Source organism: Bos javanicus, chromosome 22 (genome assembly GCF_032452875.1).
Source record: "Bos javanicus breed banteng chromosome 22, ARS-OSU_banteng_1.0, whole genome shotgun sequence".
Classification (NCBI taxonomy): Eukaryota; Metazoa; Chordata; class Mammalia; order Artiodactyla; family Bovidae; genus Bos; species Bos javanicus.
In genome coordinates, this window is record NC_083889.1 from 56,306,562 (window position 1) to 56,323,492 (window position 16,931).

At 49.0% G+C, this 16,931-nt stretch overlaps 1 protein-coding gene across 3 annotated transcripts in view; it reads right to left on the reverse strand.

Moving 5' to 3' along the window:
* LOC133235534 (histone H1.8) overlaps window positions 1-16,839 on the reverse strand; it is a 37,023-nt gene extending 20,184 nt beyond the window's left edge. The window contains exon 1 of one of the 3 annotated variants that reach the window (XM_061397143.1): window positions 16,392-16,839. In XM_061397143.1, coding sequence (XP_061253127.1) covers window positions 16,392-16,419 — 28 coding nt within the window. In that variant the 5' untranslated portion in view covers window positions 16,420-16,839. The remainder of the gene's footprint in view (window positions 1-16,391) is intronic. The other 2 variants (XM_061397144.1, XM_061397142.1) reach the window with 2 other exon arrangements.
* Window positions 16,840-16,931: the final 92 nt, after the last annotated feature.

A 16,931-nucleotide genomic window follows, 5' to 3' on the forward strand; every position in this document is an offset into this window, starting at 1 on the left:
AGAAGTACCTCAATACATAAGGCAAATGGTAACGTCCGTAGAAGGGGAAGTCAACAATAACGCAGTAACAGCGGGGGCCTTTAACACCCCATGCCACCAACGGAGAGGACATTTGGGCAGAAAACAAGCAAACATAAGCCTTAAATGGCACAACAAACCAGGCAAATTCAATTCGTATTTTTCGGGCATTCCATCCCAAAGCAGCAGAGTACACCTGCCCCTCACGTCCACAGGGAACACTTCCCAGGACAGATCACATCTTGGGTCACAAATCAAGCCTCGGTGCATTTTTAAACATTGAAATCATATCAAGTATCTTTTCTGACCGCAACCTTATGAGATTAGAAATATATTACAGGGAAAAAAAACAAACACAAACGCAGAAAGGTGAGACAACATGTTACCAAACAACCAATCAATCACTGAAGAAATCAAAGGAGGAAATCATAAAATACCGAGACAAATCACGATGAAAACACAAGTATCCCAATGCAAAAGCAGCTCTGAGAGGATTTATAGCATTAGAATCTTATCTCAGGAAACAAGAGACATCTCAAAGAACCTATCCTTACACCTAAAGCAACTAGAGAAAGAACAAATAAAAACCCAAAGTGAGTAGGAGAGACATCATAAAAATCAGAGTGGCAATCAATGAAACAAACAAAGAAAACCAATATTAAAAACCAACAAAACTAAAAGCTGGTTCTTTGAAAAGATAAATTGGTAAACCTTTAGCTAGATTCATCAGGATAAAAAGGAAAAGCGTTCAAATGAACAACATTAGAAATGAAAACACCACAGAAATACAAACGCTCAAAAAAGATTTCTATAAGTAACTATGGGCTTCCCCGGTGGCTCTGCTGGTAAAGAATCCACCTGCAATGCAGGAGACCTAGGTTCGATCTCTGGGTTGGGAAGATCCACTGGAGAAGGGACAGCTACTCACTCCCATATTCTGGCCTGGAGAATTTCATGGACTGTATAGTTCATGGGGTTGCAAAGAGCTGGACACGACTGAGCGACTTTCACTTTCACAAGTAACTATATGCCAACACATTGGACAACCTGGAAGAAATGCACAAATCCTTAGAAAGGTACAACCTTCCAAGACTGAACCAGGAAGAAACAGAAGATATAAACAGACCAATCATGCGTACTAAAAATAAAACTGTAATTAAAAATCTTCCAATAATCAAAAGTCAAGGACCAGATGGCTTCATAGGCAAACTCTATCACACACTTAGAGAAGAGTTAACACCTATCCTTCTGAAACTCTTTCCAAAAAATTGCAGAGGAAGAAGCACCCACTAACTCATTCTATGAGGCCACCATCACCCTGATTCCAAAACCAGGCAAATACCACAAAAAAAGAAAATTACAGGTCAGTATCTCTGATGAACATAGATACAAAAATCCTCAACGCACGCTAGCAAACTGAATCCAACAACACATTAAAGGATCATACGCCAGGATCAAGAGGGATTTATCCCAACGATGCAAGAATTCGTCAGTATTCCACACATCAACCAGTGTGATATATCACATTAACAAACTGAAGAATAAAAACCATATGATCATCTCAATAGACGCAAAAAATGCTTGGCAAAATTCAAAATACCCATTTATGATAAAAACTCTTTAGAAAGTGGGCATAGGGGGAGCCTACCTCAACATAATAAAGGCCACATATGACAAACCCACAGCAACCCTCATTCTCAATGGTGAAAAACTGAAAGTATTTCCTCTAAAATCAGGAACAAGACAAGGAAAGTTCACTCTCACTACTATTATGCAACAGTGCTTTGAAAGTCCTAGCCATGGCAATCAGAAGAAAAAGAGAGAAAAGGAATCCAAATTGGAAAAGTAATGCTGTCAGTGTTTGCAGACATGATATTATTACATGGAGAATTCTAAAGATGCCATCAAGAGAGCTCATCAATGAAATCAGCACCGTTGCAGAATACAAAATGAATCCACAGAAATCTCTTGCAGGACTTCCCTGGTGGCCCAGTGGTTGAGAATCCACCTGCCCATGCCGGGGACACAGGCTTGTTCCCTGGTCTGGGAAGATTCCATATGCCGTGGAGCAACTAAGCCCGCATGCCACAACTACTGAAGCCCGAGTGCCCCCCCAAGAGAAGACACCGGAATGAGAAGCCCACACGCCACAACTGGAGAGTGTGCCCCCGCTCACCACAACTCAGAAAGTCTGCGCGCAGCAACAAAGTTCCAGCACAGTCAAAAAAACATATATATATCTTGAATTCTTATATACTAACAATGAAAGATCAGAAAGAGAAATTAAGGAGACCATCCTATTTACCACTGCAACAGAGAATAAAATACCTATGTATAAACCTACCTAAAGATGTAAAAGAACTCTACTCAGAAAACTATAAAATACTGGTGAAACAAATCAAAGGTGACACAAGCAAATGGAGAGATATACCGTGTTCCTAGGTTGAAAGAATCAACTTTGTGAAAATGACTATACCATCCAAAGCAATCTACGGGTTCAATGCAATGCCTAACAAATTATCAATGGCACTTTTCACAGAATTAGAACAAAAAATTTTCCAACTTGTATGAAAACACAAAAGACCCCAAACAGCCAAAGCAATCTCTAGAAAGAAAAACAGAGCTGGAGAAATTAAGCTCCCAGACTTCAGACTACTACAAAGCTACCATAATCCAACATTTCACTGCACCATGATTTACAGTAGCCAGGACATGCAAGCAACCCAAATGCCCATCAACAGAGGGACGGATAAAAAAGATGTGGAACATCTATACAATGGAATATTACTCAGTCATATAAAAGGAAGAAAGCAAGGCCATTTGAAGCAACACGGATCGACACAGGGGTTGTCACTGAATGAAGTACGTCAGACACGAAAAGACACGTATATGATATCGCTTGTGTGTGGAGCCTAAAAAAAGAGTACAAATGACCTTATTTACAAAACAGAAGCAGAGGCACAGATGTGGAAGACAAACAACAGTTACCACAGGATAAGCTGGCGGGGCATAAATTGGAAGACCGGGACTGAGAGTTACACACTCCTATTTATGCGACAGATAACTAATACTAACCTGCTATACAGCACAGGGACTCCACTCTGTGCTCTGTACTGGCCTGTATGGTAAAAGAACCGAAAAATGAGCGGACACGCGTGTATGGGGGCTTCCCAGGCGCCTCACTGGTGAAGGATTCACCCGCCAAGTAGGAGATGCAGCTTCAATCCCTAGTTTGGGGAGATTCCCCTGGAGAAGGAAATGGATAGCCACTCCAGTATTCTTGCCTGGGAAATTTCAAGGGCAGAGCAGCCTGGTGGGCTACAATCCATGGAGTCACAGAGAGTCAGACACGACTTAGCGGCTCGACAACAACGACGTATGCTCATGTATAACTCACTTTGCTGTACGCTGGAAACTAACAGAGCAATGTAAATCAACTGCACTTCAACAAAAAGTTTAAAAGAATAACTAATGGGATCTAATTAAACTTCAAAGTTTTGCATAGCAAAAACAAAAAACACAAAAAACCCCCGCTATACGAAAAGGCAAGCCACAAACTGTGAGAAAACATTTACAAACAAAGCAACTGACAAGTGATTAATCTCCAAAATATACAAACAGCTCATCCAGCTCAATATTAAAAACTCAATCAAAAAATGGGCAGATGATCTACATAGACATTTCTCCAAAGAAGACATACAGACGGCCAAAAAGCACATGAAAAAATGCTGAACATCACTAATTATTAGAGAAAGGCAAGTCAGAACAATCACCACACACCAGTCAGGATGGCCATCATCAAAAAGTCTACAAAAAATAAATGCTGGCAAGGGTGTGGAGTAAAGGAGACCCTCCTACACTGCCGGTGGGAATGTAGATTGGTTCAGTCACTGTGGGAGAGAACAGTATGAAGGTTCCTTAAAAAACTAAATATAGAATTACTGGATGATACAGCAATCCCACTCCCGGGCATGTACTCAGAGAAAAACATAATTCAAAAAGATACATGCACCCCATTATTCACTGCAGTACTATTTACAATAGCCAAGACATGAAAGCAATCAAAATATTCATCAACAGAAAAGTGGGTAAAGATGTGGTACATATATACAATGGACTATTAGCCCTAAAAAAGAACAAAATAATGACGTGTGCAGCAACATGGATGGATTTAGAGCTTTATCTTACCGAGTGAAGTCAGTCAGAGAAAGACAAAAAGCATATGATACTGGTTTTATGTGGAATATACAAAATGGTAGAAATGAACTTACTCATAAAACAGAAATAGAGTCACAGATGTGGAAAGCAAACCTCTGGTTACCAGGGGAGAAAGGGGAAAGGGATCAACCGGGAGACTGGGACTGACATATCCACACTATTATATATAAAGCAGATGACTAATCAGGACCTGCGGCAAAGCACAGGGAATTCTACTCAATCCTCTGAAGTCACCTATACGGGAAAAGAATCTAAAGAATAGATGTATGTACACTGTACACCTGAAATTAATACACTGCAAATCAACTATACTGAAATATGAATTTTTACAAAATAAAGTCGGAAAAAACTCCACCCGAAAACCCAAGATGTCAGCAAAAATTGTAGAGACCTTATCAAATTGACCCTCTATTGCCTCCTGGCTAGGAAGAACCCAGTGTCTGAGAATATTCATTTTGGGACCAGAGCCTGCAAGTCAGTGGAGCCTCAGGTCAGCCAGGATCTCAGGGCCTCAGCTGCGTCCCATCCCCCGTCTCCAACCGCGGGGAGGGGGCCCTAAGGAGGTCCGAGCCCTACCAGCTGCAGAGGGAGAGGCTTTCTGGAGGGGCCTGGCCTGGGGTGACAGCTCTGAGACCGGCTGCGACCTGGGACTGCTTGTTGCAGGGCTGGCACCTGGACAAACATCTTCTCCAGCAACAGGACAGAGAGACTACAAGGGATTGCAAACAACCACACGCACGGTGTGCGTGACAGTCGCTCAGTCGTGCCCGCCTCTCTGCAACCCGTGGACTATGGCCCGCCAGGCTCCTCTGTCTGTGGGATTTCCCAGACAAGAATACTGGAGTGGGTTACCATTTCCTCCTCCAGGGGATCTTCCCGACCCAGGGACTGAACCCGGGCCTCCTGCACTGAAGGCTAATTCTTTACTGTCTGTGCCACCACAGAAGCAGTGGAGGCAAATTATGGACAAGAAGATACAAAAAAACCCCAAAACTCGACCGCTACTTCTGATGAGCTGTGAGCAAAAGCAGGGTGCTGCGCATGCCCCCCGCACTCCACACCTCTAAAGGGATGGACAGACCACCTAGGTGGTTCTTTGGCCTGACCCCTGAACACACCCCCACCCTCGCCCCATATGAGGAACCAATTCGCCCCCACCTCAGCGAGCGAATGAGGGAACCTGTTACTTGTTTCCATTCCTCCTTCTGTAGCAGGAACTGCAATAAATCATTGCCTGAATTTCTGATCGATTTCTCTTGTTTTAGGAGGCCAAGAACCACGGTTGGTAGCATACTATCTGGGATAGTTATGGACAGTTGCCCACTTCCCAGGAGAGGATCTGGGCACGTCCAAGACCACGGTATGAAGCCTCCCTGTGACCCGCGCACACCTGAATCTCGTTTCAGCGTCACTGCAGGTGGTAAGTCTGCCTTCCTGGCCCCGGGGGTCTCAGGATCCTCATCTGGGCAATGCTTTCCCCTCCCCTGTGTCCTCTCCTCGTCTTATCCTTCCAAGAGAGTGGACATCAGGCAGCTACAACATCGCTTCTCCCAGCTTGTGAGACCTGCCCCCTCTAGCCAAGGGCTCACCTGACGGGTGACAAGCGGAAGTGCAGAGGCTCTCCCGATGGGAGGTTTATCTCATGAGTGATAGACATGCAAACCTCAGCCCGGGGCTCGAAGTCCAATCACCCCCAATATCCACACCTTTGTTTCCCTGCCACCAAGAGAAGTCCCCTTGGGAACGGGCCCAAGCAGCAGATTTCCACACACTTGTGTACACACGCGTGAGAGTCCCAAAGATGACGGACCCCAGGCTGGTTTCCGGGCTTGCTCACCCCGTGGGCAGTGGACAGGGTGCCCCCTCCTTCACTGGCCCTTTCTGGAGGCGCACAGGTTGGTGTCTGGACAGACACCTGCAGGGCGGGTGGAAATGGCAATTTCTCCGTCTCTTCCTCTTGCTCGTTTTTTTCTGTCTCTCCCACGTTTACTTCTCCCTTGATCCTCACGCACTACACTCCCACCCCGTTCATCCTGAAGTCTTATCTGTGTCTTTATGAGCTTTTGTCACTGACGTCTTTGTTGTATGTAGTTTCGTCTGTCCGGCAGCTCCTGCAAGTCTCTGCCAAGACACGGTGGAGAATTTAAGCCTCGAAATACAAACACAGCCCACACTGCCTGAGATGCCATCCTTGGGTTATTCGGGGGGAATTTTAAAGAACAAAAAAGAAAAAGAAGAGGGGCTTGTGTCTCTCTCCTCTGCCTTTGCAACGTAACTCTTCTGCCTGGGCTCCAAGAATTACCTGATCTATCCCAAACTGAGGAAGAAAAGAGACCTTTTTAAATTCCAGCAGGAAAACTATGAGATCCCCGGTTCTGTAGAAATGAACTTATCTGGCTTCAGCTTGTGGGTTTAATACAGACCTGTCTTTAGAGTTACCAATATGACACTTTTACTGTACCCAGGGTTACTGAAAGTCAGTAAGTACACACTGTTTCTATTATTATAAAATCCGTCATCAGAGAATAACCTGATACGATTAAACTTTTACGCAAATATAACTGTGAAAAGAGCTTTTTGGTAAACGCTATAGGAATCGTTATGCTTTGGAGATGTCCATCAAGAATGCTGTTTAGTCGCTCAGTCACGTCTGCCTCTCTGCGACCCCATGGAGTGTATCCTCCCAGGCTTCTCTGTCCATGGGATTTCCCAGGCAAGAATACTGGAGTGGGTTACCATTTCCTTCTCCAGGGGATCTTCCGACCCAAGGATCGAACCCGGGTCTCCTGCATTGGCAGGTGGATTCTTTACCACTGAGCCACCAGGGGAGCCCTCCATCTAGAATAGTTCCTCCAAATTTTGGCACCTTGAAAAGAAACTAAGTATCCAGGTCAGTTCAAATAACATGAAACATTGGAACATTCATTGCTAGACAGGTCTATGTTTACCTGCTTTTGTCATCTTGTGAGAGGGAAACTAAACACATTTGGGTTTACGGGACACACGTCTTGCACCACATTAAGGACAGAAATTGTGCTTTGGGAAGACACATGTTTCTAGAGGTTATGGGATGTTCCAATCAGGGGCTGCTAACGTGAAAGACAGTTCATGGTGGCTTAAGGAGAGGATGTGTGTTTGCAGACAAGAAGGTATGAGGAATGGAAATATATCTTCTTAAAAGGAAAAAGGTGACTTCTGTCCTACAGCTGGTGATTTCTGAATGCAAAGAATAAGGGACAGGACAACACGGCTCCAGAAAGTTGCAGAAGGTTTGGGACAAGGAACACTGGGAAAAGTGTGTGTTTGTGCTCAGGACTTCCTGAGCTTGGGTTAAATTTAATCAGGAAGATGAATTTTATTAAGAGTAGGCTGATGCAAGACTGGATCTGGCTTCTCTCTCCCCAAAGAGAACAAAGTTGTCCTAGAACCCTGCTCTTGACCACAGATCTTGTGAGTTTCTGGGTCTTTAATCTGCATTTACTTTCGAAACCTTGTTTTCAACTCAGCTCAAGGAATAAGTACTTTCACCTTATTCTATGTCCAAAAATCCTCTCTGGGAATATTCCCACCTCTAGGTCCTCAGGTCCTGACCCCCGTGGCAGTTTTCATGGTGAATCTGTAAGGAGAGGTGTGCAGGTTTGAATTTATCAGGCAGAGGTTGTCATTCTGTCTCACCTGGCAGGCCATCACGGTTATTCTGGCCCACGGTGGTACCCCGGATGAAAAGGAGTGTATACTGAGCAAGGCCAGGGAACATGCAGATGGCCTACTGGCCACCAATCCATACCACCAAACTCATCAGGCAGGTACATCAGGAACATAATCCCAGAATATGACCCACCCTGGGAGACAAATCCCCCCCACAAAATGTAAGGATTTTATCCTGGCTCTTTTAGAAGCAATGGAGCTCGTGATCCAAGGAGCAGTAATCCACAGTAGTGCCCATCAGAGGAAGGGATCTTCTGTGAACCAGTGGGGAAAAAAAAGTGGAAGTGTTAGTTGCTCAGTCCTGTCTGACTCTTTCACAACCCCATGGACTGTAGCCTGCCCGGCTCCTCTGTCCATGGGATTCTCCAGGCAAGAATACTGGAGTGGGTTGCCATTTCCTTCTCCAGGGGATCTTTCCAACTCAGGGATCAAACCCAGGTCTCCTGCATTGCAGGTGGATTCTTCACCATCTGTGCCAGGGAAGCCCAAGCTGATTGAATTGCAAAACACACAGCTTGCGTGCAAGAGCCTAAGTTATGGTCCTAGTGATTGGCCCCCCTGAACTCCCTGGTCTTCCCCAATACTCCCCACAGGAACAAGAAATGCTGAGAAATGGAGCTAAGAGAGAGGAAGCGCAGGTTAGTGTGAAGAGTAGGGTTAGCTTCTAGTCCTGGAGGCCCCACAATGGAAACTAAGAGTTGACATGATGCCATCCCCTACGGGAGGGACATACTATGGGATGTGATGCAAAAGGCTTTTTCAGGGAAGGGGCTTAAAAGAACAGTAAAGCAAGCAACATTGGCCTGTGACTTATGTGCCCATAATAATCTGAAAGGGATCTTCCCAACCCAGGGGCCAAGCTGGTTTCCTGCAATTACAGGCAGATTCTTGACTGTCTGAGCCACCAGGGAAGCCCCATAACAATGCCCAGACCCATTCAATACCCCCTCTGTTACTCAGGCCAATTCAGTGCCGAGTGACATATCCAGGGGACGATTGGCAGTTAGATTTCACCCAAACGCCCCCACGATCAAGATATAAGTATGGTCTGGGGTTGGTTGATACTTTCACACGATGGGTTGAAGCCTTCCCCACCTGACCTGAAAAGGCTATGGACATCTGTAAGTCCCTTTTAAAAAGAAGTAATTCCTCGCTTTGGACTTCCCAAGTCCCCCCAGAGCCATAACAGGCCCTCTTTTACAGCCAAAATCACACAGGGGCTCACAACAGCCCTAGGGATACACTACAAGCTACACACTTCATGTTCGACTCTCTACGACCCCATGGACCGTAGCCCGCCAGGCTCCTCTGTCCATGGGGATTCTCTAGGCAAGGATACTGGAATGGGTTGCCATGCCCTCCTCCAGGGGATCTTCTCGGCCCAGGGATTGAACCCATGTCTCCTACATTGGCAGGCGGGTTCTTTACCTGTAGCACCATCTGGGAAGCCCAACTGTATGATTTAGTTCATGGGAAATGCCAGGAATGGGCGAATCAGTGCTAGATCGTAGAGAAGCGGTTGCCAGGGGCTGGGAGGTGGGTGGTGAAGGGGACTGACTGCTAACAGGTATAGGTTTTCGTCTAGAGAAGATGAAAATTGACTATGGAAACAAATAGACAACTGTGAACGTGCTAAAAGCCACTGTACACTGTAAATGAGTGACTTGTGTGCTATGTGAATTACTGAGGGATCTCAGCAAGATGTTATATTTAAAAAGTTGCAAACGAGAGTAGGATACAGGGGTGAGGAGGGAGCTGGTGAGAGAGGCTGTCAGTCACCATAAACCACATAAAAGTGGTTTAAATATGAAACCTGATTTAAACACGGTGATTAGAAACGCTGACTTCCAGCCAATCTGTAAAAACTAAAGGCTGAAGAAAAGGAATCAAGTAGCTAAAATATATATATATATATTTTTAAAAAACCACATTTTAAAGGGAAAAGACAAAACACCATCTAAAAACTCTAGACCTCAGTAACATTTGTAAAGAGACTTAATCAAATTCAACCTCTGTTGTTTCCCGGCCAGGAGGAGCCCGGTGTCTGAGAATATTCATTTTGGGGTCAGAGATGGCTAGTCCACAGAACCTGAGGTCAGTCAGACCTTGGAGTCTCACTCTCAGAGCCTCAGCCTTCCCAGCCCCCGCCTCCTACAGAAGGAGCCCTAGCGTGGTCTGAGCCCTTCCCGCTGCAGGGTTAGAGGGTTTCTAGAGGGGCCTGGCCCTGGGTGAGAGCTCTAACTGCTGCCCTGTCTCCCCCAAACCACACCCTGTCCCAGGGAGCCATCCCCGAGTCTCCGTCCTCCCACTGCCCTCCAAATTGTTCAGCTCCTCATTCTGCAGTTACTCGATGCCTGCTGTATACTGAGGTGTCCAAAAGAAGAGCTCAGGGTCCTTACAAACCTGTCTCTCTGCTTCTCTCCCCAACAGTGGTGCCCATCTCTCATACCTACCCAGACACCCAAACAGGTGCCCAGGGCATGTCCTGAACACCCCCTCCCCCCGAGGCAGGAACAGATAGAAACAGGCTTGAACCATTTCTCCCCTATGGACAGAAACTCCATAAAAGCACATGATGGGGGAGGCTGGATCCTGCCCAGATAAAAGATCACATATTCCTCATTGTCGAAGTTAAGGAGGCCTCCCCGACGACACAGGCATAGAAAGGCTCCTTGGAGGTCAAAAAGAGAGTGGGTGTCACCCCATGGCAAGTAATGTCAGCTACCCATAGGCCTCCGCGCCAGACTCCATCTCGGCTCAGAGATGCGCACACACACGTGGGAGGAGGCTGAGATGTACCAGATACAGACGCCCAAGCAGGCAAAGCAAGGCGCCTGGCCCAAGGAAACCCAGGAGAATTGCCCCATAAAGGCGATTCAGACCACGAGGGCACGACCCTCTCTCAGCCCACCCATGTGTCTACATCCACATGTACTCTTTTTCCTCCTAATAAACACTGGACTTGCTTTACTACTTTCCGTCTCTATGTGGAAACTCACTTCCACACAGGCCACAAGCTAGGGCCTCATCACTGGCCACTGGTCCCTGGGGGTCTGGTAGCCAGGATTCGATGCTTTCCTTGCCACTGCCTGGCTTCAGTCTCTGGCCGGGAACCGAAACCCTGAGGCCACTCCTGCTCCTCATAAGCTTCTCAGCCACCATCCCCAGGGCGCAGACTTTCTCTCCACACGCATCTCGAATCTCGCATCCTTCAGAGGCCATTGCCTTCACACCTGACCTCGACCCTGGGAGGCTCATCCGATCAGCCCCTGCCCCCATCACTGCTGTTCTCCCAACTCTGCCCCAGCCGGAGGGAAGACGCACAGCATCCACCTCCAAAACCCAGCCCTCCACCAGCACACTCCCCTCCAGGCCTTGGCCCCAGCCAGGCTGTCCTCTCGGCCTGGTCGGCCGTGACCATCCAAGCCGCTGTCACTCAGCCTTTAAGGCCCAAACAGCATTGAGCCGCTCTGCCCTGTGCTTCCCAGGCACTTGGACCTATTCTGTCTCCAAAGACGTCTTCGCAAATACTCTGAACACGTCCCCTGTCCCACCCTCCTTCAGGAGTTGCCTCCTCTGGGAAGCCTACCCTGACCACCTAGAGCAGGTCAGGCGACTCCTCTGGGCTCCGACAGCCCTCTGGCTCCCCGCCACTCAAGCATGTGCCAGCATTATCAAATGGGCATCTATCAGGAGGTGGCATCTATCAGGAGGCGGCTTGCCTCCCAGCCTGGGAGCTCCTGGAAGGGATGAAGCGGGTCTGTGTGCCTCAAGGGACCCCATACCCAGAGAATCCTGAGGCGCTGTATGCTGGGTGAAAGCTGGGATGCGGCCCTACAGCCAAAGCCCAGTCGCGCCTCAAGCGCTTGCCGGCCTATTGCTGGAGCCCTTCCATTAGCTCCAGCTGGGCAGAGCCCCTCGCCCAGAGCAAATGGACTCCAGCTGGGGAGGCCCCTGCTCTCTCCTCCCTGCCAGCCCCCCACCTCTGGCATCAGCTCTTCTGCCCCTTGGCGGGGTGGGAGGTGTGCGGTGTCTTGGGCCAGCCTGAGGGAGGAGGGGGCAGGAAGGAAGCGTTCAGGACCCCCAGGGAACAGGCTCTCTCCCGGACAGAGGGGGCCGCTCCATGAGCTCACCTGGCTTTTCAGACCCTAACGGCCTGGACGACCCCTCTGCGGAGGCTGAGGAGGCCGAGGAGGTAGAGGAAGAGGAGGTAGAGGAAGAGGTGTCACTGGAAGCGATGCTCCCGGGAGCCATTTTGCAGGCAGAAAGGTACGGGCGGCCCCCTCGCCTGGCGTGAGGCCCCCAGCCCGCCTGCTCGCCTTACATACCCCCCAATTAGCCCCTGATTGGGCGGGAGGCGCGGAGCTGCTGATTGGGCAGGAGGCTGGGAGGGGCCCTGCAGCCCCGCCCGGAGCACCGACCATGCCTCAGCTCCTGTGTGATCTTGCCCGTGTGCCTGACTTCTCTGGGTCTCAGCCCACGGTGAAAGGAAGGGGGCTCAGATGCTTGGTCCGCTCTGCGCCTCCGTGCAACAGAGCCTGGGGGTGCAGACGGGGAACTGGCACGCCTGGGCCAGTGGAGGTACCCTCGGGAGGTGAGGGCCCTCCCCACCCCACCTCACCTCCCCCACCCCGGTGCCCACCCCTGTGCCCAGGCTTCAGCTGGCCTCCGCTGTCTCAGGAAGCAGCAGGTGGAGGCCGGCCAGCGGCTTCACCTGGAGCAGACACCCCCAGGTCAGCCTGTCGTGACCTCCTTCTGTGTTGTAAGAAAGAGTTTCTAAGGGAGGACAGAGTGATGTCTAAATTACTCAACAAAAGTCTCTATAAATAAAGACAACATCCACTGGGAAAAGCGACAAAGAACACGAATTCACCAGAAAGGCAAACAAACACAGGAAAACAGCCTCGCCGTCTTTGGCACTCAGGAAAATTTAAATCGAAACAACGATGAGCTACTCCTTTTCTCATCAAACTGATAAAAACTGAAGACAAAGTGTTGGCAAGGATGCGGGAGCCAGGCCCTGCTGTCTCTGCCAGGGTGTATTTGGGTGCAGCCTACTATGGAAAGGTATTCCCTGGAGCAGCAACTCCACCTCTCCTAGGAGCGCATTTGTTGGAAAAGAAATAATTACTGTGTTATCTGGAAAAGGAAAAACAAAAAACAAAAAACTTCCAGATGAATCACTCAGGGCCTGGCAGAATTACTCTCTTACTGTAGAATACTCTGCAGCCATTTAAAATGACGAGGTGCAGACTTCCCTGAGGTACAGGGATTAGGACTTCGTGCTTCCACTTTGGGGGCTGCAGGTTCAATCCCTGGTCGGGGAACTAGGATCCCATATGCCATGTGGTGTGGCCAAAAATAAATGAATAATAACAACAAATAATAATAAAAATAAATAAAATGACAAGATGGATTAAAACAAGGAATGAGGTGGTATTTCACATGCAGTAGGATGACGATTTTTTTTTTTGGCCATGCCACGTGGCAAGTAGGATCTTAGTTTCCCAAACAGGGATTGATCCCACACCCCCTGCACTGGGAGCATGGAGTCTTAACAACTGGACCACCAGGGAAGTCCCCAGAATGACACAATTTTTAATGTCCATCGAAACTGAGCATCCAGGACGTGAAGAAATACATAGCCGCTGGGAAGCAACACAGAAAAGCAACTGAGGAACATCTATCACGACTAAGATGGATTTGGCCACATCTACCCATGTCACTCACACTGAGGGTGCTTCCCCCCTAGTTCAGTCGGTAAAGCATCTGCCTGCAATGCGGGAGGCCTGGGTTCAATTCTTGGGTCTGGAAGATCCCCTGGAGAAGGAAATGGCAACCCACTCCAGTCTGCTTGCCTGGAGAATCCCATGGACAGAGGAGCTGGGCAGTTTACAGTTCACAGGATCACAAGAGTCAGACACGACTTAGCGCTCTTTCTTTCTTACACTGTGATACGTAAGAGTGCTCAGTGCAATCTTGGCAAAAATGCAAAACAACCTAGATGCCCACCAAGGGCAGACTGGACAAATAAACTGTGATCTGTTCACATGGTGGAATCTTACACAGCAGTGAAAATGAGTGAAACAGAAAGATCTGTGGAATATGTTCCCCACTTCCGAGAAGGCAGAACTTTCTGTGTGTGTGTGTGAGAGTGAGGGTGTGAGTGTGAGTGAAGTCCCAGCAGAAGTTCTGAAAGGATTTATACCAAGGTAACAGCAGTGGTTACCTCTGAGGAGAGTGTAGGATTTTAAGGGGGCAGGTCTAGGACAGACTTGCATCTTTCTCTCTGTGGTTTTACTGTTGGGATTTCTCCAGGGGACTCTCCATTACCAGAGGTCTGGATTGAGGCAGGCAAGGTGTTCTAAAGTGAAACTAGATACCACTGCCTGCCTAGCACCCTGCATGGCTCCCCACTGCCATGAGGACCTCTCCACTGACCTCTCCAGTCTGGCTTATGAAGCCTCCTTCCCCCTCGAAACCCCAGAGTCCAACCACACTGAGGCTCTTGGAACCGGTTAGGTGTTGAGAGCTGGGCTTTCCACTTTGATTTCCTGTGTGTGTGTTAGACTGATGTAAAAATAATGCCAGTTTTTCACCCCTGCCCACATCCATGCCCATTTGCAGTGTAAGTCTGCAGCTCCTCCCCCGTGCCTGGAATCTGAGCTCACCTTGGGACTTGCTGTGACCAACCCAGTATGAGGGAAGGGACGTCTGGTTCCAGTCCCAGGTGAGCAAGCCTGCTGGATGTGGAGAGGCCCGTGGCCCAGTCTCCCCTGTTGCCCAGCCCACACTGGCCAACTGGCCAGCCCTCCAACTGACCACAGATGCTTGAGTGAACCCAGCAGAGGTCAACCAAGCTTGGTCTGGGTCACCTGGCTGACTCACAGAGTCACAAGCAACAGTACACGGTGTGTTGTTTGAAGCATGAGATTTGGAGGTTGTTGTGAGTGCAGCTGATACACTCTTCCTACAAGGCCCTCTTTTATCTATATCTGCCTTCTCCGGGGGACTTCCCTGGTGGCTCAGTAGTGAAGAACGCGCCTGCCAATGTGGGAGACGCAGATTCTATCCCTTGGGTGGGAAGATCCCCTGGAGAAGGAAATGGCAACCCACTACAGTATTCTTGCCTGGAGAATCCCATGGACAGAGGAGCCTGACGGGCTCTGTAGTTTATGGGGTCACAAAAGAGTCAGACTTGACTTAGCGACTAAACAACAACAACACAACAACAACCACCTTATCTGAACTGTTTCTCACTCATCCTTTTGGCCTCAGTGTAGACATCACGTCCTCAGAAAAGCCCTCCATGACACCCTAGGATGTTAGGGGCCCCTCCTCGGGCTGCCAGCAGCCTCCAGCACCCGAGGTTAAACACTGCCTTCCCTGTCTCCTTGAGCTCTGGGAGGCAGGGGCAGTGGGCAGGGCTGTATCTGTCTTGTTCCTGGTGATGTTGCTTGTGCCCAGCACCACACCTGGCACACAGTAAGTGCTCAGCACCCACTGCTGTAGCAGTCCCAGTGCCAGAGCGGAGCTCGGCTGAGTGGAGGGAGGCCTGAAAACCATCTGCAGGAACCATCTAGAGCAGGAGCCGAGATGAGGCAAAGAGGAGTGTGGAAGCTGGTGCCAACGGGGGCAGCAATTTTGATCACGTTTCCAAGAACTGAGAAAGACTCAGGGATACAAACATTCCCACGAGCTTCATCTGAAACCCTGCTCCAGGTCTGTGCCAGGATAGAGTTTTGCATTTGGACGGAAGAAGTTCTAAAATGTGCTGCATGATCTAAAAATTCTTCTAGAGGATTGCCTTTTCACAGGGAAATGGTAATTGTGAAGATCAGGCTGGAGAGAGGACGAGCTGCTTCGGGTACTCATGAGATGTTTTTACTGAGAACTGTACGAAATTTAAGTTTTGCCAAATTTTTTTTTTTTTTTTTTTTGCCATCTTGGGACACTGACCGGGGTCCTTCTATGTGTGAACTTACAGTTCTGCAGATTACAGTTCTAAACTCTTTGCACTCTCCTTCCAGAGGCAAAAATCAGGGGCTGAGAGAGCTCCGTGGCCTTGTCCCTGGCCAGGGCACAGCCCAGAGACTTGCTCCCTCCAGTCCATCTCTGAGGCCCCAGGGCGTCCTGGCCCAGGGACACTGGCTGCCTGGAGCCTGGAGATGAGGTTGGTAACACCCTCTCCCCAGACTCAGTCAGCAGTTGTCTGCCTTTATATACGGCGGATTCCCCACCAATGGCAGTCAAATCAACTGCAAATTGAGGAAGTTAAGTAGGGTTTACTCTCTACCAGGAAAAAGTCAGAGAATGTTCTGGTTTTAGGGGAAATTTCTTTTTTCCTCTGGGTGTGAGGCTGCTGAATCCTCACAGTAAGTGGGCTGTGGGAGGGAGGGGACAGGGCTGACCGCAGGGCAGACTGGCTGCAATGCCACTGTGCCTACCACCACTGTGCCTGGTCCCACACGGCATCTGAAACGGAGGGTGGGATCCACACCCGCCGGCCGTGGGAATCCTCTCGTCACTGCTGTGGGTGGAGGGCGAACTAGCCGGATATCACAGACACGAAGCGCACCTCTTCTGGATCGCTGTTGGTTCCGGGCCCCTTGCCTGTGGCTCTCCTCCTTCTGGTAACCACCTCCTGAAGTTTCCTTTCAGCTCCTTCCTATCCCCACCCTCAGACCATTCGGTTAACGTAGGGCTAACACTACCGGGCTTCCCTCGTGGCTCAGCTGGTAAAGAATGCTCCTGCAGTGCGGGAGACCTGGGTTCGATCCCTGGGTTGGGAAGATCCACTGGAGAAGGGAAAGGCTACCCGCTCCAGTAATCTGGCCTGGAGACGTCAATGAACTGTAGAGTCAGTCCATGGGGTCACCAAGACTTGGATGCGACTGAGCGACTTTCACTTTCAACGCTACCTTGCGCGGCAAATGCAATCAGGTGACCGGGGGCCAGGCCAATCAGAGGATGAATGCCCATCCCAG